The 27,969-nt window shown below is 55.4% G+C and overlaps 1 protein-coding gene across 1 annotated transcript in view; it reads left to right on the top strand.

Annotated features, from left to right (window-relative positions):
• Positions 1-15,735, top strand: part of LOC144954334 (ras-related protein Rab-6B) — a 28,912-nt gene extending 13,177 nt beyond the window's left edge. Inside the window, exons 3-8 of the mRNA XM_078884851.1 lie at positions 3,920-3,973; positions 4,986-5,091; positions 6,486-6,597; positions 8,896-8,989; positions 14,666-14,732; positions 15,249-15,735. Of these exons, the coding sequence (XP_078740977.1) occupies positions 3,920-3,973; positions 4,986-5,091; positions 6,486-6,597; positions 8,896-8,989; positions 14,666-14,732; positions 15,249-15,313 (498 nt within the window). The 3' untranslated portion in view covers positions 15,314-15,735. The remainder of the gene's footprint in view (positions 1-3,919; positions 3,974-4,985; positions 5,092-6,485; positions 6,598-8,895; positions 8,990-14,665; positions 14,733-15,248) is intronic.
• The last annotated feature ends 12,234 nt before the right edge of the window (positions 15,736-27,969 follow it).

Here is a 27,969-nt window from a genome sequence, read left to right as displayed (position 1 = left end):
GTCTCCCCAGTGGCGATGTTTACTACGCACCGCACCAGGTTACTCATTTGAGGCTGAGTCGACCTAGGGGGGAGGCCCAGGACCGGTTCAGGTAACCGTCACCGGTGTTGGCCGTGAGCGGGAATCGAACTCGGGTCGCCGGGTTCGTAGCGCAGCGCGCTAACCGCTGCACCACCGCTGCTCCCCACATTGTACACACACGCACTTTCATACACACACACACATCGTACGCACATACACACTAGGAGAAACATGCATTGTGCATGCATTTGCTACTGGCAAAGGAGGCCTCATAATGTAGCTGCTCAGCCCGAGCTCTCATTACTCTGATGGTGGCGTTGTCTTTGAGCTGTGCGCCTTTTGGCGTCATCTGGTCTAACACCGAATGAGACTAGGCTCTAAGAAAAGCTGTCTCTGGTGTGGACCAATGAGTTTCAAGGACAATGCATAAGTTATCAGAGTTGTGTTTTTTGTTTACATTTGACTGCAAGTATTGTGGTTAATGTAAACATGATTCCTTGCAAAAGGTGTCAGTTTTGTTGCCAGAAAAAAGGGGAAAAACCCTATTGGTATGCATTGTGCATACACGCACTATCATACACACACACGCACGCACTATCATACACACACACACTATCATACACACACACGCACGCACTATCATACACACACACGCACACACTATCATACACACACACGCACACACTATCATACACACACACGCACACACTATCATACACACACACGCACTATCATACACACACACGCACGCACTATCATACGCACACACACACTATCATACGCACACACGCACACACTATCATACGCACACACGCACGCACTATCATACACACACACGCACGCACTATCATACACACACACACTATCATACACACACACGCACGCACTATCATACACACACACGCACACACTATCATACACACACACGCACGCACTATCATACACACACACGCACGCACTATCATACGCACACACACACTATCATACGCACACACGCACACACTATCATACGCACACACGCACGCACTATCATACACACGCACGCACTATCATACGCACACACGCACTATCATACACACACACGCACGCACTATCATACACACACACGCACTATCATACACACACACGCACGCACTATCATACGCACACACACGCACGCACTATCATACACACACACGCACTATCATACACACACACGCACACACTATCATACACACACACGCACGCACTATCATACACACACACGCACACACTATCATACACACACACGCACGCACTATCATACACACACACGCACGCACTATCATACACACACACGCACACACTATCATACACACACACACGCACGCACTATCATACACACACACGCACGCACTATCATACACACACACGCACGCACTATCATACACACACACGCACGCACTATCATACACACACACACACACACTATCATACACACACACGCACGCACTATCATACACACACACGCACGCACTATCATACACACACACACACACTATCATACACACACACGCACGCACTATCATACACACACACGCACGCACTATCATACACACACACACGCACGCACTATCATACACACACACGCACGCACTATCATACACACACACGCACGCACTATCATACACACACACGCACGCACTATCATACACACACACGCACTATCATACACACACACGCACTATCATACACACACACGCACTATCATACACACACACACACGCACTATCATACACACACACGCACTATCATACACACACACGCACACACTATCATACACACGCACGCACTATCATACACACACGCACACACTGTCATACACACACACGCACGCACTATCATACACACACACGCACACACTATCATACACACACACGCACTATCATACACACACACGCACTATCATACACACACACGCACTATCATACACACACACGCACGCACTATCATACACACACACGCACACACTATCATACACACACACGCACTATCATACACACACACGCACTATCATACACGCACACACTATCATACACACACACGCACGCACTATCATACACACACACGCACACACTATCATACACACACACGCACTATCATACACACACACGCACTATCATACACACACACGCACACACTATCATACACACACACGCACGCACTATCATACACACACACGCACGCACTATCATACACACACACGCACACACTATCATACACACACACGCACGCACTATCATACGCACACACGCACACACTATCATACACACACACACACTATCATACACACACACTCACACACTATCATACTCACACACTATCATACACACACACGCACACACACTATCATACACACACACGCACACACTATCATACACACACACGCACACACTATCATACACACACACACACACTATCATACACACACACGCACACACTATCATACACACACACGCACACACTATCATACACACACACGCACGCACTATCATACACACACACACGCACTATCATACACACACACGCACGCACTATCATACACACACACGCACACACTATCATACACACACACGCACTATCATACACACACACGCACTATCATACACACACACGCACTATCATACACACACACACACGCACTATCATACACACACACGCACTATCATACACACACACGCACACACTATCATACACACACACGCACGCACTATCATACACACACGCACACACTATCATACACACACACGCACGCACTATCATACACACACACGCACACACTATCATACACACGCACGCACTATCATACACACACACGCACACACTATCATACACACACACGCACTATCATACACACGCACGCACTATCATACACACGCACGCACTATCATACACACACACGCACACACTATCATACACACACACGCACTATCATACACACACACGCACTATCATACACACACACACACGCACTATCATACACACACACGCACTATCATACACACACACGCACTATCATACACACACACACACGCACTATCATACACACACACGCACTATCATACACACACACGCACTATCATACACACACACGCACACACTATCATATACACACACACGCACGCACTATCATACACACACGCACACACTATCATACACACACACACACACACTATCATACACACACACGCACACACTATCATATACACACACACGCACGCACTATCATACACACACGCACACACTATCATACACACACACGCACGCACTATCATACACACACACGCACACACTATCATACACACACACGCACGCACTATCATACACACACACGCACACACTATCATACACACACACGCACTATCATACACACACACGCACTATCATACACACACACACACGCACTATCATACACACACACGCACTATCATACACACACACGCACGCACTATCATACACACACACGCACGCACTATCATACACACACACGCACGCACTATCATACATACACACGCACGCACTATCATACACACACACGCACTATCATACACACACACGCACGCACTATCATACACACACGCACACACTATCATACACACACACACACACACTATCATACACGCACACACTATCATACACACACACACACACTATCATACACACACACGCACACACTATCATACACACACACACACTATCATACACACACACACACACTATCATACACACACACGCACACACTATCATACACACACACACACTATCATACACACACACACGACAAGAGACGCACCTTCCACGGACACGACACAGTCACAGTAACGGTTCGCTCCCTCCCCCCTCCCTCCTCCCTCTCTCCCCCCTCTCCCACCTCACCCAGGCGACGATTGGCATCGACTTCCTGTCGAAAACCATGTACCTGGAGGATCGAACGGTGAGTCCCCGCACCTCTGTTCTCCTCCTAGGGAGGAGGAGGTCACGGGACAGACCCAGCAGGTGTCATGGAGTTGACTGCTGTGCCAGGCTAGGTGCAGGAGGAGGTCATGGGACAGACACTGCAGGTGCCGTGGGTTGACTGCTGTACCAGGCTAGGTGCAGGAGGAGGTCACGGGACAGACCCTGCAGGTGCCATGGGTTGACTGCCGTGTCAGGCTAGGTGCAAGAGGAGGTCATGGGACAGACCCTGCAGGTGTCGTGGGTTAACTGCTGTGCCAGGCTAGGTGCAGGAGGAGGTCACGGGACAGACCCAGCAGGTGCCGTGGGTTGACCGCTGTGCCAGGCTAGGTGCAGGAGGAGGTCACGGGACAGACCCAGCAGGTGCCGTGGGTTGACCGCTGTGCCAGGCTAGGTGCAAGAGGAGGTCATGGGACAGACCCTGCAGGTGTCGTGGGTTAACTGCTGTGCCAGGCTAGGTGCAGGAGGAGGTCATGGGACAGACCCAGCAGGTGTCGTGGAGTTGACTGCTGTGCCAGGCTAGGTGCAGGAGGAGGTCATGGGACAGACCCAGCAGGTGCCGTGGGTTGACTGCCGTGCCAGGCTAGGTGCAAGAGGAGGTCATGGGACAGACCCAGCAGGTGCCGTGGGTTGACTGCTGTGCCAGGCTAGGTGCAGGAGGATGTCACGGGACAGACCCAGCAGGTGCCGTGGGTTGACCGCCGTGCCAGGCTAGGTGCAGGAGGATGTCACGGGACAGACCCAGCAGGTGCCGTGGGTTGACTGCTGTGCCAGGCTAGATGCAGGAGGAGGTCACGGGACAGACCCAGCAGGTGCCGTGGGTTGACCGCTGTGCCAGGCTAGGTGCAGGAGGAGGTCACGGGACAGACCCAGCAGGTGCCGTGGGTTGACCGCTGTGCCAGGCTAGGTGCAGGAGGAGGCCAACGATCGCCGCGATAAGTCTTGTCGAGGCAACGTGGTGGTGGGGGGTGTGTCTTTGTCTTTGTGTGCAGGTTCGCCTTCAGCTGTGGGACACAGCCGGCCAGGAGCGATTCCGAAGCCTCATCCCCAGCTACATCCGCGACTCCACCGTGGCCGTGGTTGTCTACGACATCACTAGTGAGACACGCGCACAACAACAACAACAAAAAAATAACAACAACAACAACAGCCGCCACAGCGCTTGTGCCAGGCTGGGTTCACTTCGAGGCTGTCGCGTGTAATGTGGATGGCTCGCTGCGGCAGGAGGGGAGGTGGTCATGGGACAGACCCAGCAGGTGCCCATTGGTTGACTGCTGTGCCAGGCTAGGTGCAGGAGGAGGTCACGGGACAGACCCAGGTGCCTTGGGTTGACTGCTGTGCCAGGCTAGGTGGAGGAGGTCACGGGACAGACCCAGCAGGTGCCCATTGGTTGACTGCTGTGCTAGGCTAGATGCAGGAGGTGATCACGGGACAGACCCAGGTGCCTTGGGTTGAATGTTTAGTGCCAGGCTAGGTGCAGGAGGTGGTCATGGGAGAGACCCACGGGCTGACTGCTGTGCCAGGCTAGGTGCAGGAGGAGGTCGCAGGACAGACCCAGCAGGTGCCGTGGGTTGACCGACTGAGATAGCTGGCAGATGCACCACCTGTGCCCCCTACTGTGTCAACTCGCTGCGTTTTAGCCGTCCGGCGCTCCGCTCGTTGTTGTGAGCGTCGCTCCTCCGCCCTCCGCTGTTGATGGAGGGCGACTGCCTCCAACTGCCCAGGAGCGCACACACAAAGACAAAGAGTCCCCGTGTAGCCTTAACAGGCTGTTGGGGCAAGTGCTATTAGCGAGACATATGAAGGCCGGTACGGCACACCCAGGGGGTACGGTGGTCAAAACCACGCCCCGCCGCCTTTGTCTCCCCAGTGGCTATGTTTACACACGGCATTTGGTACTCGTTTGAGGCTGAGCAGACTTAGGGGAGGCCCAGGACCGGTCCAGATAGCGGGAATCGAAGTCGGGTCGTCGGGTTCGTAGCGCCGCGCGCTAACCGCACGTGCCACCGCAAATATTAAAATATGCTCAAAATGTCACCCCCAATTCATTGCTATTAAAAAAAGAAAATTGCTATTCTATGTGAATAAAAACAACACTTTGCTAAACCTTGCCCACAATATGTGGACTTGTGTCTGTACATATAAATCAATGCGTAGATTTCTGTTTCTACGATTGTGGTTATGGTTGTACTTTATGAATCCCTAATCTCTGCCATTACATACAATGAAATAAGAAAAGGTAAAAACAGTAAACAACAGAGCAATTTAATACAATACACTATTAGACATTATTGTAAAAAAATCAATTAAAAGTCCATACCACGTGTTACTGAACTTTTTAAATATTTTAGGTAGCAAATGAGTTTTCAAATTTCGATATTTTTCTGGGTTGGGGGAAGATTTGCCCCCCTCCCCCCCCCAAGTTGACCTTGGCGAGGTCGCGAGGTCGTCGCTGACCGGCGGTGAACCGACGCGTTGGTTTGCGCCCTCAGACGTCAACTCGTTCCAGCAGACGTCCAAGTGGATTGACGACGTGCGAACGGAGCGGGGAGGAGACGTCATCATCATGCTGGTCGGGAACAAGACGGACCTCGTCGACAAGAGGTGCCGGGTTCGCATGGACTAGGGGGGACGTGACGTACGGGACGTATAGGACAGAACACACGGAACGCACGGGATGGGACGCACGGAATGGGACGTACAGGACACATGGGAAAGGACACACGGGACGTACAGGACACACGGGACGCACGGAATGGGACGTATAGGACAGAACACACGGAACACACGGGATGGGACGCACGGGATGGGATGTACAGGACACACGGGATGGGACGTATAGGACAGAACACACGGAACACACGGGATGGGACGTACAGGACAGAACACACGGAACACACGGGATGGGATGCATGGGATGGGACATACAGGACACATGGGACAGGACACACGGGATGGGACGCACAGGACACACGGGACAGGACACACAGGACGCACAGGACGGAACACATGGGACGGCGCGTACGAGGTGGGACACACGTGACGCAAGGGGACACAAGGGGGCGGGGGGGCGGGGGGGCGGGGGACCCACTTCACCTCCCCTACAGGATTCACTCTTGATTTGGAGCTTTCGTGACGGCAGGAATCGCTCCGTGGTTCTCTCGGTGAAGTCACGCGGAGAGAGAAGAAATGAAATGGTAGAATACGACGTTTCGATTGCAACTCGAGCAACCGTCACCAGGCTGCAAATGAAATAGAAAACAAAGCTAGTGAACTTGGAAATAGAATGCGATGCACCACAGAGAGTCGGCTAACACAACAGTCAACACCCCACCTGGTTGATTAGCGTTCTTCCAAAGACATGGAGACACACAGACAGACACAAAAGCAGAGAGAGACACACACAGAGACACACAGAGAGAGACACACAACATAGACACAGACACACAAGCAGAGAGAGACACACACAGAGGCACACAGAGAGAGACACACAACATAGACACAGACACACAAGCAGAGAGAGACACACACAGAGGCACACAGAGAGAGACACACAACATAGACACAGACACACAAGCAGAGCGAGACAACACAGACACACAGAGAGAGACACACAACATAGACACAGACACACAAGCAGAGAGACACACAGAGGCACACAGAGAGAGACACACAGAGACACAGAGAGAGACACACAAGCAGAGAGAGACACACACAGAGACACACAGAGAGAGACACACAACATAGACACACAGACAGACACACAAGCAGAGAGAGACACACAGAGACACACAGACAGAGACACACAGAGAGAGACACACAACATAGACACACAAGCAGAGAGAGACACACACAGAGACACACAGAGAGAGACACACAACATAGACACACAGAGAGAGACACACAACATAGACACACAGACAGACACACAAGCAGAGAGAGACACACACAGAGACACACAGAGAGAGACACACAGAGACACACAGAGAGAGACACACAACATAGACACACAGACAGACACACAAGCAGAGAGAGACACACACAGAGACACAGAGAGAGACACACAACATAGACACACAGAGAGAGACACACAACATAGACACACAGAGACACAGAGAGAGAGAGACACACACAACATCGACACAGACAGACACACAGGCAGAGAGAGACTCACACAGAGACACACAGAGAGAGACACACAACATAGACACAGACACACAGAGAGAGACACACAACATAGACACAGAGAGAGACACAACATAGACACAGACACACAGAGAGACGCACACAACATCGACACACAGACAGACACACAAGCAGAGAGAGACTCACACAGAGACACACAGAGAGAGACACACAACATAGACACACAGACAGACACACAAGCAGAGAGAGACACAGAGAGAGACACAGAGAGAGACACACAGAGAGAGACACACAGAGAGAGACACACAGAGAGAGACACACAGAGAGAGACACACAGAGACACACAGAGATAGACACACAACATAGACACACGAGCAGAGAGAGACACACGCCGAGAGAGAGAAACACACAGACAGAGACTCACAGACAGACACGCAGACAGAGACACACACACACAGAGACACACACAGAGACACACACCGAGAGAGAGAAACACACAGACAGAGACACACAGACAGACACGCAGACAGAGACACACACACAGAGAGAGAGAGACACACACAGAGACACAAAATTAGAAATGTATTCACTCTCGTAATCGTCGTCGTTAGTATAGTTTGACGTTGTAACTCGTTGACCCCGTGCCCGCCCCCCCCCCCGAAATGTCGCGTTCCCCAAGAGCTTGATAGCCCCCCGACCCCCCGCCGATGGGATTCTGACGTTGATTCTGAACCCTGCCCCCCCCGCACCCGCCAGGCAAATCACCACAGAGGAGGGCGAGCAGAGGGCCAAGGAGCTGAGTGTCATGTTCATCGAGACCAGCGCCAAGACGGGCTTCAACGTCAAGCAGGTTGGTGACGCCGCGACAAATATCGTGACGATGATGATGGTGATGATGATGATGACGACGATGGTGATGATGATGATGATGACGACGACGATGATGACGACGATGATGATGATGAGGATGACGATGATGATGACGATGATGATGACGTTAATGATGATGAAGATGATGATGATGATGACGACGATGATGATGATGATGACGTTAATGATGATGATGACGATGATGACGTTGATGATGACGTTGATGATGATGACGTTGATGATGACGATGACGATGATGACGTTAATGATGATGATGATGACGTTGATGATGACGATGATGACGTTGACGATGATGACGACGATGACGATGATGACGTTAATGATGATGATGATGACGATGATGACGTTGATGATGACGTTGATGATGATGACGTTGATGATGACGATGACGATGATGACGTTAATGATGACGATGATGACGTTGATGATGACGATGATGACGTTGACGATGATGACGACGATGACGATGATGACGTTAATGATGATGACGTTGATGATGATGACGTTGATGATGATGACGTTGATGATGACGACGTTGATGATGATGACGATGATGATGATGACGTTGATGACGATGATGATGACGTTAATGATGATGACGATGATGATGACGATGATGATGATGATGATGACGATGATGATGACGATGATGATGACGACATTAATGATGATGATGACGACATTAATGATGATGATGACGACGTTAATGATGATGATGATAATAGTCGACGTGATTGTTTACGTCTCCAGAGCCTGAGAGTCGAGCCCCTGCCGCTCCTCCGAGTGTAGTGTAGTGTGTAGTGTAGTGTAGTAGTGTAGTGTAGCGTGTAGTGTAGTAGTGTAGTGTAGTGTGTAGTGTAGCGTGTAGTGTAGTGTGTAGTGTAGCGTGTAGTGTAGCGTGTAGTGTTGTGTGTAGTGTAGCGTGTAGTGTAGTGTAGTGTGTAGTGTAGTAGTATAGTGTAGCGTGTAGTGTAGTAGTATAGTGTAGTGTGTAGTGTAGCGTGTAGTGTAGTAGTGTAGTGTAGCGTGTAGTGTGGGTGTGTGTGGGGTGTGTGTGTGTGGGGTGTGTGTGTGTGGGGTGTGTGTGTTGGGGGTGTGTGTGTGGTGTGTGTGTGTGGGGTGTGTGTGTGGGGTGTGTGTGGGGTGTGTGGGGGGTGTGTGTGTGGTGTGTGTGGTGTGTGTGGGGGGTGTGTGGTGTGTGTGTGTGGGGTGTGTGGGGTGTGTGTGGGGTGTGTGTGGAGTGTGTGGGGTGTGTGTGTGGGGTGTGTGGTGTGTGTGTGGGGTGTGTGGTGTGTGTGTGGGGGGTGTGGGGTGTGTGTGTGGGGTGTGTGAGGTGTGTGTGTGGGGTGTGTGGTGTGTGTGTGTGGTGTGTGTGGGGAGTGTGTGTGTGGTGTGTGGGGGGTGTGTGTGTGTGGTGTGTGTGGGGTGTGTGGGGTGTGTGTGTGGAGTGTGTGTGTGGGGGGTGTGTGGGGGGTGTGTGGGGGGTGTGTGGGGGGTGTGTGTGGTGTGTGGGGTGTGTGTGGTGTGTGGGGTGTGTGGGGTGTGTGTGGTGTGTGGGGTGTGTGGGGTGTGTGTGGTGTGTGGGGTGTGTGGTGTGTGGGGGGTGTGTGTGTGGTGTGGGTGTGTGTGGGGTGTGTGTGTGGTGTGTGTGTGGTGTGTGTGGGGTGTGTGTGGGGTGTGTGTGGGGTGTGTGTGTGTGGGCTGTGTGTGTGGGGTGTGTGTGTGGGGTGTGTGTGTGGGGTGTGTGTGTGTGGGGTGTGTGGTGTGTGGGGTGTGGGGTGTGGGGTGTGTGTGTGTGGCGTGTGTGTGGCGTGTGTGGGGTGTGTGTGGGGTGTGTGTGGGGTGTGTGTGTGGTGTGTGTGGTGTGTGTGTGGGGTGTGTGTGGGGTGTGTGGGGTGTGTGTGTGGTGTGTGTGGTGTGTGTGGTGTGGGTGTGTGGGGTGTGTGTGTGTGGGGGGGGGGGGTTTGCGTGTCGCTTAAAAGTCAAGCGACGTCGATGGCGACGCCGCCGCCTCGGTTGAATGTGTGACGGAGGACGAGTGAGGAATGCGATTAGTTGAGACGGTCGCTTGACTTTTATCCCACCCCACACTACTACATCGACCTACCTATTAGGTCGCCCATCGTCTTAGCCCGAGCATAAGAATGTTGTGTTCTGTGGTCCTTTTAATGGTCTGTGCGTTCATCACGTATACACGTTGCTTTCGTAGCTTTATTTTGGTGATTTCGATAAGTGTATTGGTTTAATTTTCGATTTAAAGCTTTCGTGACTGCAGGGATTCATCTTCTTGGTTCTTTCGGTAAAGTCGCGTAGAAGGGAAATAATAAAATAATAATAATAAAACATAATAAAATAATTCTCACGACGTTTCGGCCACAACACAAGCAGCCATCTTCAGGTGGAGAACAGGTCTGTCGAGTAGACAGCGTTTGAATGACTCTGTCTACGCTGCTTGTGTTGTGGCCGAAACGTCGTGAGAATTATTTTATTGTTTTATTTTTTTTATTTTATTATTTTCCTTCTACGTGACTTTACCGAAATAACCAAGAAGATGTATTGGTTTGGCCATGTTTGTGTTGTTGTAGTACGGAGTAAGACTGATTGCCTTAATCTAAGTTGTCTTGTGGTTGTTGTTGTTTGACTTTTATGGCTTTATTTTGGTGATTTCGAAAAGTGTATTGGTTTGGCCATGTTTGTTTGTTTGTAGTACGGAGTTAGACTGATTGCCTTAATCTAAGTTGTCTTGTGGTTGTTGTTGTTTGACTTGCATCCCACTGGGTTTTTTGCACGCAGCGTTGGTGTACGGTGTGTTTTTTCTGCAATATTTTGCTGTCTTTTCTTGGATTTTCTGTTTGCACTTAGTCACATGTAGTCACTTGAAGATGTTTTTTGTTCATGTTTTTGTTTTTTTGTTTGTTGCGGTTGCACCCGATTCAAGAGCCGAATGGCTCACAGGGCTACACCTAATCAATGAACTTGAACTTGAACTTCTAATTAATATCAATGGTAAATTTTCGATTTAAAGCTTTCGTGACTGCAGGGATTCATCTTCTTGGTTCTTTCGGTAAAGTCACGTAGAAGGGAAGTAATAAAATAATAAGAATAAAACATAATAAAACACAGACGCTGTCGCCTTGACAGACCTGGTTTTCACCTGAGGACGGCTGCTTGCGTTGTGGCCGAAACGTCGTGAGAATTGTTTTATTATGTTTTATTTTTATTATTTTATTACTTCCCTTCTACGTGACTTTACCGAAAGAACCCAGAAGTAGAATATCAACGCTTTGAAATGTTCCCGCAACGTTTCTGTTGTTCCACACATGCGCGTTTAAGTGATACAAACTTTTTTTTTAGGGGGGAAAAGGTCAACTTCCGATGGGCTTTGATAATATTACGGATTTAACGATAATTTCAATTGACGATGGTTTTAGTGGGAGCCATTTGATGTCGTTAACCGAGGGGGCTGCCGCATACGCTACATTATACACTACATGCAACTTAACCGATGAAAACACCGCACGTATATATACACATTTTTCATGACGAGTGGGACGTGGTGGGTCGTGGTGGGACGTGGTGGTGGTGGTGGTGGTGGGACGTGGTGGTGGTGGTGGTGGGACGTGGTGGTGGTGGTGGTGGTGGGACGTGGTGGTGGTGGTGGTGGGACGTGGTGGTGGTGGGACGTGGTGGTGGTGGTGGGACGTGGTGGTGGTGGTGGTGGTGGGACGTGGTGGTGGTGGTGGTGGTGGGACGTGGTGGTGGTGGTGGTGGTGGTGGTGGTGGTGGGACGTGGTGGTGGTGGTGGTGGGACGTGGTGGTGGTGGTGGTGGGACGTGGTGGTGGTGGTGGGATGTGGTGGTGGTGGTGGTGGGACGTGGTGGTGGTGGTGGTGGGACGTGGTGGTGGTGGTGGTGGGACGTGGTGGTGGTGGTGGTGGTGGTGGGACGTGGTGGTGGTGGTGGTGGGATGTGGTGGTGGTGGTGGTGGTGGTGGGACGTGGTGGTGGTGGTGGTGGGACGTGGTGGTGGTGGTGGTGGGACGTGGTGGTGGTGGGACGTGGTGGTGGTGGGACGTGGTGGTGGTGGTGGTGGGACGTGGTGGTGGTGGTGGGACGTGGTGGTGGTGGGACATGGTGGTGGTGGTGGTGGGACGTGGTGGTGGTGGTGGTGGGACGTGGTGGTGGTGGTGGGACGTGGTGGTGGGACGTGGTGGTGGTGGTGGTGGTGGGACGTGGTGGTGGTGGTGGGACGTGGTGGTGGTGGGACGTGTAGGTGGTGGTGGTGGGACGTGTAGGTGGTGGTGGTGGTGGTGGGACGTGTAGGTGGTGGTGGTGGTGGGACGTGTAGGTGGTGGTGGTGGTGGGACGTGGTGGTGGTGGTGGTGGTGGGACGTGGTGGTGGTGGTGGTGGTGGGACGTGGTGGTGGTGGGACGTGGTGGTGGGACGTGGTGGTGGTGGTGGTGGTGGGACGTGGTGGTGGTGGTGGGACGTGGTGGTGGTGGTGGGACGTGGTGGTGGTGGTGGGACGTGGTGGTGGTGGTGGGACGTGGTGGTGGTGGTGGGACGTGGTGGTGGTGGTGGTGGTGGGACGTGGTGGTGGTGGGACGTGGTGGTGGTGGTGGTGGTGGTGGTGGTACGTGGTGGTGGTATTGGGACGTGGTGGTGGTGGGATGTGGTGGTGGTGGTGGGACGTGGTGGTGGTGGGACGTGGTGGTGGTGGTGGTGGGACGTGGTGGTGGTGGTGGTGGGACGTGGTGGTGGTGGTGGGACGTGGTGGTGGTGGTGGGACGTGTAGGTGGTGGTGGTGGTGGGACGTGTAGGTGGTGGTGGTGGTGGGACGTGGTGGTGGTGGTGGGACGTGGTGGTGGTGGTGGGACGTGGTGGTGGGTGGTGGTGGTGGTGGGACGTGGTGGTGGGACGTGGTGGTGGTGGTGGTGGTGGGACGTGGTGGTGGGTGGTGGTGGTGGTGGGACGTGGTGGTGGGACGTGGTGGTGGTGGTGGTGGGACGTGGTGGTGGTGGTGGGACGTGGTGGTGGTGGTGGTGGTGGGACGTGGTGGTGGTGGTGGTGGTGGGACGTGGTGGTGGTGGTGGTGGTGGGACGTGGTGGTGGTGGTGGGACGTGGTGGTGGTGGTGGTGGTGGGACGTGTAGGTGGTGGTGGTGGTGGGACGTGGTGGTGGTGGTGGTGGTGGGACGTGGTGGTGGTGGTGGGACGTGGTGGTGGTGGTGGGACGTGGTGGTGGGTGGTGGTGGTGGTGGGACGTGGTGGTGGGACGTGGTGGTGGTGGTGGTGGTGGGACGTGGTGGTGGGTGGTGGTGGTGGTGGGACGTGGTGGTGGGAGGTGGTGGTGGTGGTGGGACGTGGTGGTGGTGGTGGTGGTGGGACGTGGTGGTGGTGGTGGGACGTGGTGGTGGTGGGACGTGGTGGTGGTGGTGGTGGTGGGACGTGGTGGTGGTGGTGGGACGTGGTGGTGGTGGTGGTGGTGGTGGGACGTGGTGGTGGTGGTGGGACGTGGTGGTGGTGGGACGTGGTGGTGGTGGGACGTGGTGGTGGTGGTGGTGGGACGTGGTGGTGTGACGTGGTGGTGGTGTGAAGTGGTGGTAATCGTTGTTTCGTTGTGTGCCGTCCGCCCAGCTGTTCCGCCGTGTGGCTGCGGCGCTGCCCGGCATGGAGAACACGGAAGAGAAGAGCAAGGAAGACAGTATCCTCCATTCTCCGTCGCTCCCTGCTGCTGATGCTGCTGATGCTGCTGCTGTTGTTGCTGCTGTTGCTGCTGATGCAGCTGCTGATGCTGCTGCTGCTGTTGTTGCTGCTGTTGCTGCTATTGCAGCGCTGTATCTGTGCCGGTTATCCTGTCTTGATCTGTTTTACTTCCTTAACCACCACCACCTCCACCACCACCTCCACTACCTCCACCACCTCCACCACCACCTCCACCACCACCTCCACCACCACCACCTCCACCACCACCTCCACCACCACCACCTCCACCACCACCACCACCACCACCACCTCCACCACCACTACCTCCACCACCTCCACCACCACCTCCACCACCACCTCCACCACCACCACCACCTCCACCACCACCTCCACCACCACCTCCACCACCACCTCCACCACCTCCACCACCACCACCACTACCTCCACCACCACCTCCACCACCTCCACCACCACCTCCACCACCACCTCCACCACCACCTCCTGCCACTCACAGTGATCGATATCAATCTGGAGAAGCCCAAGGAGCCTCCAGTGAGCGAAGCTTCCTGCTCCTGCTGATGTCCTGCCCTCGCCAAGTCCGTACGACAGCCTCCGTCACGGCTACGACCCACCCACCCTCGTCCACCTCGTCCACCCTCGTCCACCTCGTCCACCTTCTTCACCCCGACTCAACCCACACGAGACACGAGCGTGTACACCACCAACACCACCAACACCACCACCCATCCTCGTCACGTTTTAGTGTCATCGTCGTCGTCATCATCGATCGCGTGGTCGCTGCGTTTGCCTGCCACCGTCACACCGCAAGGCGTGGACGTGCGTGTAAGGGGGGGGGGGAGGAGGGGCGGAGTTTGATTTCTCGCCGCGTTATTTTGCCCGTGCGGTGCGCGTGTCCGGAGTGACGGCTGTGGCGGAGGTCGCTGGTAGACTGGGGGAGGGGGGGGGTGTAAAACGTTGTACGGAATGCACACGGTGGCGTGCGTGCGTGCGTGCATGGGAGCGCGTGTGTGCGTGCGTGCATGTGTGCGTGCGTGCGTGTGTGCGTGCATGTGTGCGTGCGTGCGCGTGCGTGTGTGCGAGCGTGTGTGCGTGCGTGCATGTGTGCGTGTGCGTGCGAGCGTGTGTGCGAGCATGTGTGCGTGCATGTGTGCGTGCATGTGTGTGTGCGAGCGTGTGTGCGTGCGTGTGTGTGCGCGTGCGTGCATGTGTGCGTGCGTGTGCGAGCGTGTGTGCGTGCGCGTGTGTGTGCATGTGTGCGTGTGTGTGTGCGTGCATGTGTGCGTGCGTGCGTTCATGTGTGCGAGCGTGCATGTGAGCGTGCGTGCGTGTGTGCGTGCATGTGAGCGTGTGTGCGTGCATGTGTGCGTGCGTGCATGTGTGCGTGCGCGAGTGCGTGTGTGTGCGTGTGTGCGTGCGCGAGTGCGTGTGTGTGCATGTGTGCGTGCATGTGTGCGTGCGTGCATGTGTGCGTGCATGTGTGCGTGCGTGCATGTGTGCGTGCGTGCGTGTGTGCGTGCGTGCGTGTGTGCGTGCGTGCGTGTGTGCGTGCATGTGTGCGTGCGTGCATGTGTGCGTGCATGTGTGCGTGCGTGTGCGTGCGTGTGCGAGTGCGTGTGTGTGTGCGATCAAGGAAGTATCCACAGCTGCGGTGTAGGGAGATGGGTGAGGCGTGGGGAGGTGTGTGTGGTATATGCTTGATGCGTGGTGTCTGCCGGTGAGATTAATTGAGCCCCCCGCCCCGGCTTTCACGACGTTGGGTGCTGGCAGCGGCGACTGAAAGCCGCGTTAGGAGGGGGGGGAGGAGAGAAGCGACATTGCGATAGGGGAAAAAAAAAAACCCTCCCACCACCAAAACGACAACAACAACGACAAAAACTCATCGCGGCTAGCGGCGTAACGGACGTCCGGTTGGTTACCAAACGTTCAGAATATCACTATGAGACACCTCCTTTACCAGTGGCAAAATATAGTAATAGGTTTTTACCCTTTCAACTGGTACAAAAACTGACACCTTTGTACACGGCATCATGTTTGCAATAACCACAACGCAAGCAGTCAAAAGGCAAACAAAAAGAAACAACTCTGATGATGGTAATGATATGCACTGTCCTTGAAGTTGATTGGTCCACACCCGAGACAGCTTTTCTTAGAGCCTAGTCTCCATTGGTGTTGGGCCAGATGACGCCAAAAGGCGCACAACTCAAAGACAGCGCACTATCAGAGTACTGAGAGCTCTGGGGTAAGCATTGACACTATGAGACATCTCCTTCACCAGTGGCAAAATATAGTAATAGGTTTTTACCCTTTCAACTGGTACAAAAACTGACACCTTTATACAAGGCATCATGTTTGCAATAACCACAACACAAGCAGTCAAAATGTAAACAAAAAGAAACAACTCCGATGATGATAAAGTACGCCTTTTGGCGTCATCTGGTCCAACACCAATGGAGACTAGGCTCTAAGAAAAGCTGTCTCGGGTGTGGACCAATCAACTTCAAGGACAGTGCATATCATTACCATCATCAGAGTTGTTTCTTTTTGTTTGCCTTTTGACTGCTTGCGTTGTGGTTATTGCAAACATGATGCCGTGTACAAAGGTGTCAGTTTTTGTACCAGTTGAAAGGGTAAAAAACTATCACTATGTTCCGAATATCATCGGCGCGCGTGCCCGTTGCGTGCGTTGTCCCCTTGTGTTGGTTCGTTTTGTTTTGAAGTTGGCTTTGAGCGGGAGGTGGGGCAGACGCAAAGGTCGCAAACAGGTTTTGATTCCTTACCCGTACCCGGCCGCACCAGGGTCGCAAGCGGGTACCCGTACCCGTACCTGGCCGGGTACGGGTAGCCGGGAAGGGTACGGGTATCGGGTACGACCTCTAGGCAGGCGGTGGGGTGCGTGGGGATTGGTGATCGTGGACAAATGTTTCGTTGCGCGTTTGTCCGACATCGTAGGTCAGTGTGTCGAAGCTTCGGTGGGGGGAGGGGGGGCACGCACGTGCCTGTGTGTGCGTGTGTGCGCGTGTGTGTGCGCGTGCGCGCGTGCGCGTGTGTGTGCGTGTGTGTGCGTGCGTGTGCTTGTGTGCGTGCGTGTGCGCGTGTGTGTGTGCGTGTGTGTGCGTGTCGAAGGTTAAAAGGAAGCGGGGGAACTGCGGCGCAGCGGTTAGCGCTACGCCGCGCTACGAACCCTCTCCCCTCGGCCGACAACCCCGTGGCTGTGTGTGCGGTGAACATCGCCACGAGGTGAGGCAAAGGCGGCCGGGGTCACGGCGCTAGCCACCCACCCACCCCCCCACCCACCCCCCCCCGGCCTTCTCGTGTGCCACAGTGCCGGCCTTCACCGCCGCTGCTGCTGTAACAGCACTTTGCCGCGCACCCCACAGCGATCTGTGATCTGTTGGGGGTGTGGGAGGGGAAGCCTTTGGATCGGTGGTCAAAGGTAACAGGTCGAACGGAACAAGTGAAACGATGGAGCTGATGCGGTTGGGGGGGGGGCGGGGGGGGGGCGGGGGGGGGAGGGAGCGATGTCCACAACCCTGGGGGGCGCAACCGCTTTGGAGCGGAGGGGGCATTGTAGGGTGAGAGACGGGGGGGGGGTAGGGGGTGGGTGTGTCAAGACCACCCCCACCCCCCCTCGCCACCATCGTCGCGATCGCGCAAACTCCGGTGGCCGTCCTCGTTGGGACGAGCACGGCGGCTCTCCCCGGGGCGGCCGTCTGGAACGCTCTCTCAACTTCCGACGCGAGGAAGACAAACCGGAGAGCCGTGTGTGTGTCGCGCGCGTGTGTGCGCGTGTGTGCGTGTGCGCGTGTGTGCGTGTGTCGCGCGCGTGTGCGTGTGCGTCGTCCAGAGCAAGTGGTACCGGTGACGTTAACGGCGGCCTTTAGCCCTCCCCCCCGCCCCTACCTTGTGTTCTCAATTGTACGGTTTTTTCCCCCTTTTAATGCGACATTAATAAGCAAGTCGTACATCGCCTGCTCCCCCCCCCCCCGTAGCTTCATTTGCGTTTCGGCCATTCGCCGCCCCGAAACAAATCTGAGAAAAAAATGGGCATCACGCACGCACCCCCAGCCCCGCAGAGTGGCGCACAGAGGTCGCAACCGGGTACCAGATACCCGTACCCTACCCGATACCCGTACCCTACCCGATACCCGTACCCTACCCGATACCCGTACCCTACCCCGTACCCGACCCGATACCCGGGTACCCGTACCCTACCCGATACCCGTACCCTACCCGATACCCGTACACTACCCGGTACCCTACCCGATACCCGTACCCTACCCGATACCCGTACCCTACCCGATACCCTACCCGATACCCGGGTACCCTACCCGATACCCGTACCCTACCCGATACCCGTACACTACCCGATACCCTACCCGATACCCGGGTACCCTACCCGATACCCGTACCCTACCCGGTACCCGTACCCTACCCGGTACCCGTACCCTACCCGGTACCCGTACCCTACCCGATACCCGGCTACCCTACCCGATACCCGTACCCTACCCGATACCCGTACCCTACCCGATACCCGTACCCTACCCGGTACCCGTACCCTACCCGGTACCCGTACCCTACCCGATACCCGGCTACCCTACCCGATACCCGTACCCTACCCGGTACCCGTACCCTACCCGGTACCCGTACCCTACCCGGTACCCGTACCCTACCCGGTACCCGTACCCTACCCGTACCCGACCCCGTACCCTACCCGATACCCGTACCCTACCCGGTACCTGTACCCTACCCGATACCCGGCTACCCTACCCGATACCCGGCTACCCTACCCGATACCCTACCCGGTACCCGTACCCTACCCGATACCCGTACCCTACCCGATACCCAGCTACCCGTACCCGGCCGGGTACAGGTAGCCGTTTGCGACCCTGGTGTGGCCGGGTACGGGTACGGGTAGGCCGTGAGTCACTGGTGAGTCACCGTGATTGTCACTCATTTCCCAACGTCTTGTCTCTTCTCACAATTCAAGTTCCTAGAATCAACCCACCCGCGCCTGCAACATGGCTTCATCCCAGAGGTCGCAATCAGGTACCCGATACCCGTACCCTACCCGTACCCTACCCGTACCTGGCCGGGTATGGGTACCCATTTGCGACCCTGGGTACTGGTAAGGAATCAAAATCCGTTTGCGACCTCTGGTGATGCCCCCAGCCCGGGTTCATGAGAGAGAACCACACCGCTCCAGACGGACGAACTCGGCATCCCTCACGAGAGTCGCTCTCGTTTTGTGTTTAATTTCGTCGCCCTGCCCCCACGCCCCACACCCTCCAAAAGTTCAGCAAACTCCGCAGAGGTCGCGATCGAACGTGCCGTGCCGTGCCGTGCCGTTGGCGATGCCGTACAAAGCTGCGTCCGGCGCGGTAGTTTAAAAGTGTCGCGTTGAGCGGCGATGATGTGGTTTTCCCTGCGCGTGGTGTGAAGTGAACTATTCTCAAACCCGTTTTTAATTTGAGCATGTGCAGGACCGGCTTGAGCTGCTGCTGCTGCTGCTGTAGTAGTAGAGCCCTTTTTTTCTTTCTTGAGAAGCGAGCTCGCCGCTAAATGCTGCTGCTGGGTCAACCAAGTGGATTATCACGCGGACATTTGTAGCAGCTGTATCTACTCCTGCCAAGGCGCGCAATCGTTGCTTCTAAATGTGGAGGGAAAACCGGGGGAAATTCCACGCGACCACGGGGGGGGGGGGGGGACAGGTGAATGCTGAGGAGTTAGGCAGCAGCGGGGAGGAGAGAGGGGGAAGAGAGCGGTGGTGATGGCGGTGATTGCGGTGGTGATGATGGCGGTGGTGGTGATGACGATGGCGGTGGTGATGGCGGTGCTGATGGCGGTGGTGGTGATGACGATTGCGGTGGTGGTGATGATGATGGTGATGGCGGTGGTGATGATGGCGGTGATTGCGGTGGTGATGACGGTGATTGCGGGGGTGATGATGATAGTGGCGGTGGTGATGGCGGCGGCGACGATGGCGACGATGGCGACGGTGGTAATGACTGTGGTGATGACGGTCCGATGGTGATGGTGGTGATGACGGAGATGGTGATGGCGGTGGTGGCGACGGTGGCAGTGGCGGTGTCTGTTACCGATCTGGAGGCCGCTGTGTGTGATGTGGCCGCGTGTGCGAAACGAACCACAGTCGTTTCAGGAGGAAGGAATCAAGGTGGAGTGGTGCGTGCGGGTGTCACGTGAGGTCCAGAGGGTGGGGGGGGGTAACTCGTGTTCCATGACCGTGTGCGCGCGTTCGAAGCTTCGCGTTTGTGGAAATGCCAAATTATCGTGGGCTAGTTAGTGTTTCTTTTTCACCATTATTTCTATGCAACGAGAAAGCGCGCACGCGTCTATTATGATTCTAGTGATGATATCGTCATCCCCACCCGTTATTTTTGTTCATTTTAAATGTCTCCCTGCCCCCTACACCGCGTCACTTTGATCGTGCCATCTGTATAGTTTTATTTAAAATTATTTATTTCAACCCCCCACACCACCTCCCCTTGTCCGTGTACATATAAGTTTGATTTCCGTTTGCGTAATTTATGACTCGTGGTGGGTGGGTGGGTGGGTGCGGGTGGGTGGGTTGGGGGGAGGTAGTGGGTAGGTGGGTGGGGGGGGGGAGGTAGTGGGGGGGGTGATGGTGTGATGGGGGGGGGCTATGGCTTTAATTGCCCACCCGATAAATCCGCGCCTACTTACTTACTAACTCTGCTTAACTCGCTCTGAAAAAGAAAAGAAAACCTCCCTCCCTTGCGTGTCACTGGTTATACATGTTGTGAACATCGGAGGAGGAGGAGGAGGGGGAATCGAGTTTGGCCACCTTTTCGTCGTCCGTCCGTGCAAAGCTCTCAGCTGTCGCCAACTACCTGGAAAACTGATTGATGATGAGCGAAAGGTCGTAATCTTCGCGATGATTACGATGATTATGATGATGATTGTTGTTGTTGTTGTTCGGCGTTGTTGAATAACTCATCTCAGCTCTGCAACGAGATTTCAAACGTTTCCACCTCGCGTAATACGGGGGGGGGGGGGGGCTTTTATTGGGGGGTTAGATCGTGTAAAAATATTAATGCTTTGTTGTTAAACCCACTACGACATTTACAATTCGTTACTAGTACAGCACTAACCGGTTGCTGTGTGTTGGAGAGTTAAACCCACTACGACATTTACAATTCGTTACTAGTGCAGCACTAACCGGTTGCTGTGTGTTGGAGAGTCAAACCCACTACGACATTTACAATTCGTTACTAGTACAGCACTAACCAAGCCACAAATGGCATGTTCTGTTCACGTGAGAAACCTTACTGATTGTCTGTGTCGGGTGGTGGCGGGCTTAACGACACATTCATATACTTAAGCGATCTAACCCAAAAGAAATCCTCTTATGGATGATATTGGTCGTGAAATACTATGACGTGTCACACCTTACACCCAACTCACTCACACCTCACACCACACACACACACCACACCCACACACACCACACCCACATACACCACACCCACACACACAACACACAACACACCACACACACAACACACCACACAACACACACCACGCGCACCGCAAGCACCGCACACCCACACGCCACGCACCGCACACGCGCACACACGCACACCACCCCGCACACCACCCGCACACCACCCGCACACCACCCGCACACCACCCGCACACCACCCGCACACCACCCGCACACCACCCGCACACCACCCGCACACCACCCGCACACCACCCGCACACCACCCGCACACCACCCGCACACCACCCGCACACCACCCGCACACCACCCGCACACCACCCGCACACCACCCGCACACCACCCGCACACCACCCGCACACCACCCGCACACACCACCCGCACACACCACCCGCACACACCACCCGCACACACCACCCGCACACACCACCCGCACACCACCCGCACACCACCCGCACACACCACCCGCACACCACCCGCACACCACCCGCACACCACCCGCACACCACCCGCACACCGCACACCACACACCACACACACCACACACACACACACCACCCACACACACACCACCCACACGCACACCACCCACACGCACACCACCCACACGCACACCACCCACACGCACACCACACACACCTCACACCTCACCCACGCCTCACCCATCCCACGCCTCACACCCACGCCTCACGCCTCACGCCTCACCCACACACACCACCCACACCATAACCAACACCACACCTCACCTATGCTGCTGGTGGTGGTGGTGATGTTGGTGGTGGTGGTGTTGCTGCTGATGTTGGTGGTGGTGTTGGAATGTTGATGGGCAGCATTGACACTGAACGGACAGCGGAAAAACTGCGGCCGAATGATCTCAAAAGTGTTTCTCTGTCGCTGTCGTCGCCTCTCCTCCACCCCCACCACGCCCCTGCTCGCCCCTGCTCGCCCCTGCTCGCCCCTGCTCGCCCCTGCTCGCCCCTGCTCGCCCCGCGTGTCCCATCGTCTGTCGGATCGAAAATAACGAAAATAAACGGGGGGCCCCCTACCCCCCCCCCCCCCAAAAAAAAAAATGGAATACAAAGCTAACTGGCCCCCTCCATCCGGAATATCGCTTGTGTTGATTTCAGGTTGTAGCGAGCAGATCGATAGATCGATGGATGGGTTTGAGTGAAGGATGAGGGTGGAGGATGAGAGATGGAGGGTGAGAGGGTGGAGTGTGGAGGATGAGAGAGGGTGGAGGGTGGAGGATGAGAGAGGGTGGAGGGTGGAGGATGAGAGGGTGGAGGGTGGAGGATGAGAGGGTGGAGGATGAGAGGGTGGAGTGTGGAGGATGAGAGGGTGGAGTGTGGGGGATGAGAGGGTGGAGTGTGGGGGATGAGAGGGTGGAGGGTGGAGTGTGGAGGGTGGAGTGTGGAGGGTGAGAGGGTGGAGGGTGGAGTGTGGAGGATGAGAGGGTGGAGTGTGGGGATGAGAGGGTGGAGGGTGGAGGGTGAGAGGGTGAGAGGGTGGAGTGTGGAGGGTGAGAGGGTGGAGTGTGGAGGGTGAGAGGGTGGAGTGTGGAGGGTGAGAGGGTGGAGTGTGGAGGGTGAGAGGGTGGAGGATGAGAGGGTGGAGTGTGGAGGATGAGAGTGTGGGGGATGAGAGGGTGGAGGGTGGAGGATGAGAGGGTGGAGTGTGGAGGATGAGAGGGTGGAGTGTGGAGGATGAGAGGGTGGAGTGTGGAGGGTGGAGTGTGGGGGATGAGAGGGTGGAGGGTGGAGTGTGGGGGATGAGAGGGTGGAGTGTGGGGGATGAGAGGGTGGAGTGTGGGGGATGAGAGGGTGGAGTGTGGGGGATGAGAGGGTGGAGTGTGGAGGATGAGAGGTGGAGTGTGGAGGACGAGAGGGTGGAGTGTGGAGGGTGGAGTGTGGGGGATGAGAGGGTGGAGTGTGGAGGATGAGAGGGTGGAGTGTGGAGTGTGGGGGATGAGAGGGTGGAGTGTGGGGGATGAGAGGGTGGAGTGTGGAGGATGAGAGGGTGGAGTGTGGAGGATGAGAGGGGTGGAGTGTGGAGGGTGGAGTGTGGGGGATGAGAGGGTGGAGTGTGGAGGATGAGAGGGTGGAGTGTGGAGGACGAGAGGGTGGAGTGTGGAGGATGAGAGGGTGGAGTGTGGAGGACGAGAGGGTGGAGTGTGGAGGATGAGAGGGTGGAGTGTGGAGGATGAGAGGGTGGAGTGTGGAGGATGAGAGGGTGGAGTGTGGAGGGTGGAGTGTGGGGGATGAGAGGGTGGAGTGTGGGGGATGAGAGGGTGGAGTGTGGAGGACGAGAGGGTGGAGGGTGAGAGGGTGGAGTGTGGAGGATGAGAGGGTGGAGTGTGGAGGATGAGAGGGTGGAGGGTGAGAGGGTGGAGTGTGGAGGGGTGAGAGGGTGGAGTGTGGAGGGTGAGAGGGTGGAGTGTGGGGATGAGAGGGTGGTGTGTGGGGGGATGAGAGGGTGGAGGATGAGAGGGTGGAGTGTGGGGGATGAGAGGGTGGAGTGTGGGGGATGAGAGGGTGGAGTGTGGGGGATGAGAGGGTGGAGGATGAGAGGTGGGGGAGTGTGGAGGATGAGAGGGTGGAGTGTGGGGGATGAGAGGGTGGAGTGTGGGGGATGAGAGGGTGGAGGATGAGAGGGTGGAGTGTGGGGGATGAGAGGGTGGAGTGTGGGGGATGAGAGGGTGGAGTGTGGGGGATGAGAGGGTGGAGGGTGGAGGATGAGAGGGTGGAGTGTGGAGGGTGAGAGGGTGGAGTGTGGAGGATGGAGGGTGGAGTGTGGGGGATGAGAGGGTGGAGGATGAGAGGGTGGAGTGTGGGGGATGAGAGGGTGGAGGGTGGAGGGTGAGAGGGTGGGAGTGTGGAGGGTGAGAGGGTGGAGTGTGGGGAGGAGAGGGTGGAGTGTGGAGGATGAGAGGGTGGAGTGTGGAGGATGAGAGGGTGGAGTGTGGGGGGATGAGAGGGTGGAGGTGTGGAGGGATGAGAGGGTGGAGTGTGGAGGGTGAGAGGGTGGAGTGTGGAGGATGAGAGGGTGGTGTGGGGTGGATGAGAGGGTGGAGTGTGGGGGATGAGAGGGTGGAGGATGAGAGGGTGGTGTGGGGGGATGAGAGGGTGGAGGGTGGAGGATGAGAGGGTGGAGTGTGGGGGGATGAGAGGGTGGAGGGTGGAGGGTGAGAGGGTGGAGTGTGGAGGGTGAGAGGGTGGAGTGTGGAGGGTGAGAGGTGGAGGGTGGAGGATGAGAGGGTGGAGTGTGGGGGATGAGAGGGTGGAGGTGGAGGGTGAGAGGGTGGAGTGTGGGGATGAGAGGGTGGAAGGTGGAGGGTGGAGTGTGGGGGATGAGAGGGTGGAGGGTGGAGGGTGAGAGGGTGGAGGGGTGAGAGGGTGGAGTGTGGAGGGTGGAGTGTGGAGGGTGAGAGGGTGGAGGATGAGAGGGTGGAGTGTGGAGGATGAGAGGGTGGAGTGCGGGGGATGAGAGGGTGGAGGGTGGAGGATGAGAGGGTGGAGTGTGGGGGATGAGAGGGTGGAGGGTGGAGGATGAGAGGGTGGAGTGTGGAGGATGAGAGGGTTGGAGTGTGGAGGGTGAGAGTGTGGGGGATGAGAGGGTGGAGTGTGGGGGATGAGAGGGTGGAGGGTGAGAGGGTGGTAGCTGTGGAGGGTGAGAGGGTGGAAGTGTGGGGGATGAGAGGGTGGAGTCGTGGGGGATGAGAGGGTGGAGGGTGAGAGGGTGGAGTGTGGAGGGTGAGAGGGTGGAGTGTTGGGGATGAGAGGGTGGAGTGTCGGAGGGTGGCGGGATGAGAGGGTGGAGGGTGGGAGGATGAGAGGGTGGAGTGTGGAGGGTGAGAGGGTGGAGTGTGGAGGATGAGAGGGTGGAGTGTGCGAGGATGAGAGGGTGGAGTGTGGAGACGAGAGAGGGTGGAGTGTGGAGGACGAGAGGGTGGAGTGTGGAGGATGAGAGGGTGGAGTGTGGAGGACGAGAGGGTGGAGTGTGGAGGATGAGAGGGTGGAGTGTGGAGGACGAGAGGGTGGAGTGTGGATGTTGGTCAATTTTAGACTTAAAACTTTCGTGACTTGCAAGGAATTGATATGAAGTCGCGTAGAGAGAAAACACAAAATTAAAAATAGCAGAGAATAAAATTAAACAGATAAAAAATAATTATTATTTTCTATTTAGTATTTCAATATTTTCTTTTATTTAATTTTATTATCTGTAATTTAATTTTATTATATTTTATTATCTATTTAATTGTATTTATTTTATTATTTTTGTTTGATTATCTGCTATTTCTATTTTTTTATTTTATTATCTATAAAATTTGATCTGTGATTTTTACTTTATTATTTTTATCTATTTTATTTTATTACCTTTTATTTTTATTTTGTCATTTTAATTTTGTTATTTTTATTTGATTCTGTTATTTGTAAGTTTACCGAAAGAACCAAGAATATGAAGTTGTTGATGTTAATTCGGCGTGGCCCCTCCCCACCCTCCCCACCCAGCCCGACCCAGCCCGACCCAGCCCCTCTCCACCCAGCCCGACCCAGCCCCTCCCCACCTTCCCCTCCCCACCCAGCCCCTCCCCACCTTCCCCACCCCACCCAGCCCCACCCTCCACACCCAGCCCCTCCCCACCTTCCCCTCCCCACCGAGCCCCTCCCCACCTTCCCCACCCAGCTCCACACCCAGCCCCTCCCCACCCAGCCCCTCCCCACCCAGCCCCTCCCCATCCAGCCCGACCCAGCCCCTCTCCACCCAGCCCGACCCAGCCCCTCCCCACCCAGCCCCTCCCCACGCAGCCCCTCCCCACGTTCCCCACCCAGCCCCACCCTCCACACCCAGCCCCTCTCCACCTTCCCCTCCCCACCCAGCCCCTCCCCACCCAGCCCCTCCCCACCTTCCCCACCCAGCCCCTCCCCACCTTCCCCACCCAGCCCCTCCCCGCACGACGGACACAATAATCCCCTGTGGGCTGGTGTAAGCAGGAGGCTGCTACCAGCGCAAAACGCCGGAACGCGACAGCGAAGGTGTCACGTTGACGACGGCTTCGAAAAGTCGAACTGTCATCCCACCGCTCATCCTCCATCGACAGTCAACGCTCTGCCTGGAATCATCTCCACGTGGTCGAGCAGAGGGGCCACCCCCCCGGCTGTCACGACGTCTGTTTTGTGGAGTCGTTGCTGCAAACTCTCCGCTGAAGTCCAGAGTCTTTGGTTCTTTCGGTCAAGTTAGTCGCGTCGAAGGGAAATAAAAAAGAAAAAATGTAAAAAAAATTCTCACGACGTTTCGATTGCAACACAAGTGTGTGCGCGCTTGTGTGTGCGTGTGTGATGAGTTGCAGGTAAAGTGGGAAGTAGGCACACACGCACACACACAAACGCACACACACAAACGCACATGCGCACACACGCACATACATGCACATGCGCACACACGCATGCGCGCACACACACATGCGCACACGCACACACGCGCACACACACACACATGCGCACACATGCGCACACACACACATGCGCACACACACACACACACATGCGCACACACAAAAACGCACAAACGCGCACACACGCAAATCTTTCCCACTCAGAATCCCAACGGGAAAACAACAACTATTTCCACGGCGGCGGCGGCTGCGTCTGCGTCTCCGCTGACAAGGACCCAGGACGGGCGAAACGGTGACCCTGGGAAGTTTCGCTCGAGGTTGTCGCGGGAACGTAAGCTCTGC

Source organism: Lampetra fluviatilis, unplaced genomic scaffold, assembly GCF_964198595.1.
Source record: "Lampetra fluviatilis unplaced genomic scaffold, kcLamFluv1.1 SCAFFOLD_721, whole genome shotgun sequence".
Classification (NCBI taxonomy): Eukaryota; Metazoa; Chordata; class Hyperoartia; order Petromyzontiformes; family Petromyzontidae; genus Lampetra; species Lampetra fluviatilis.
The sequence above is the reverse complement of the archived record's forward strand: the minus strand, read 5'-3'. Positions and strand labels throughout refer to the sequence as shown.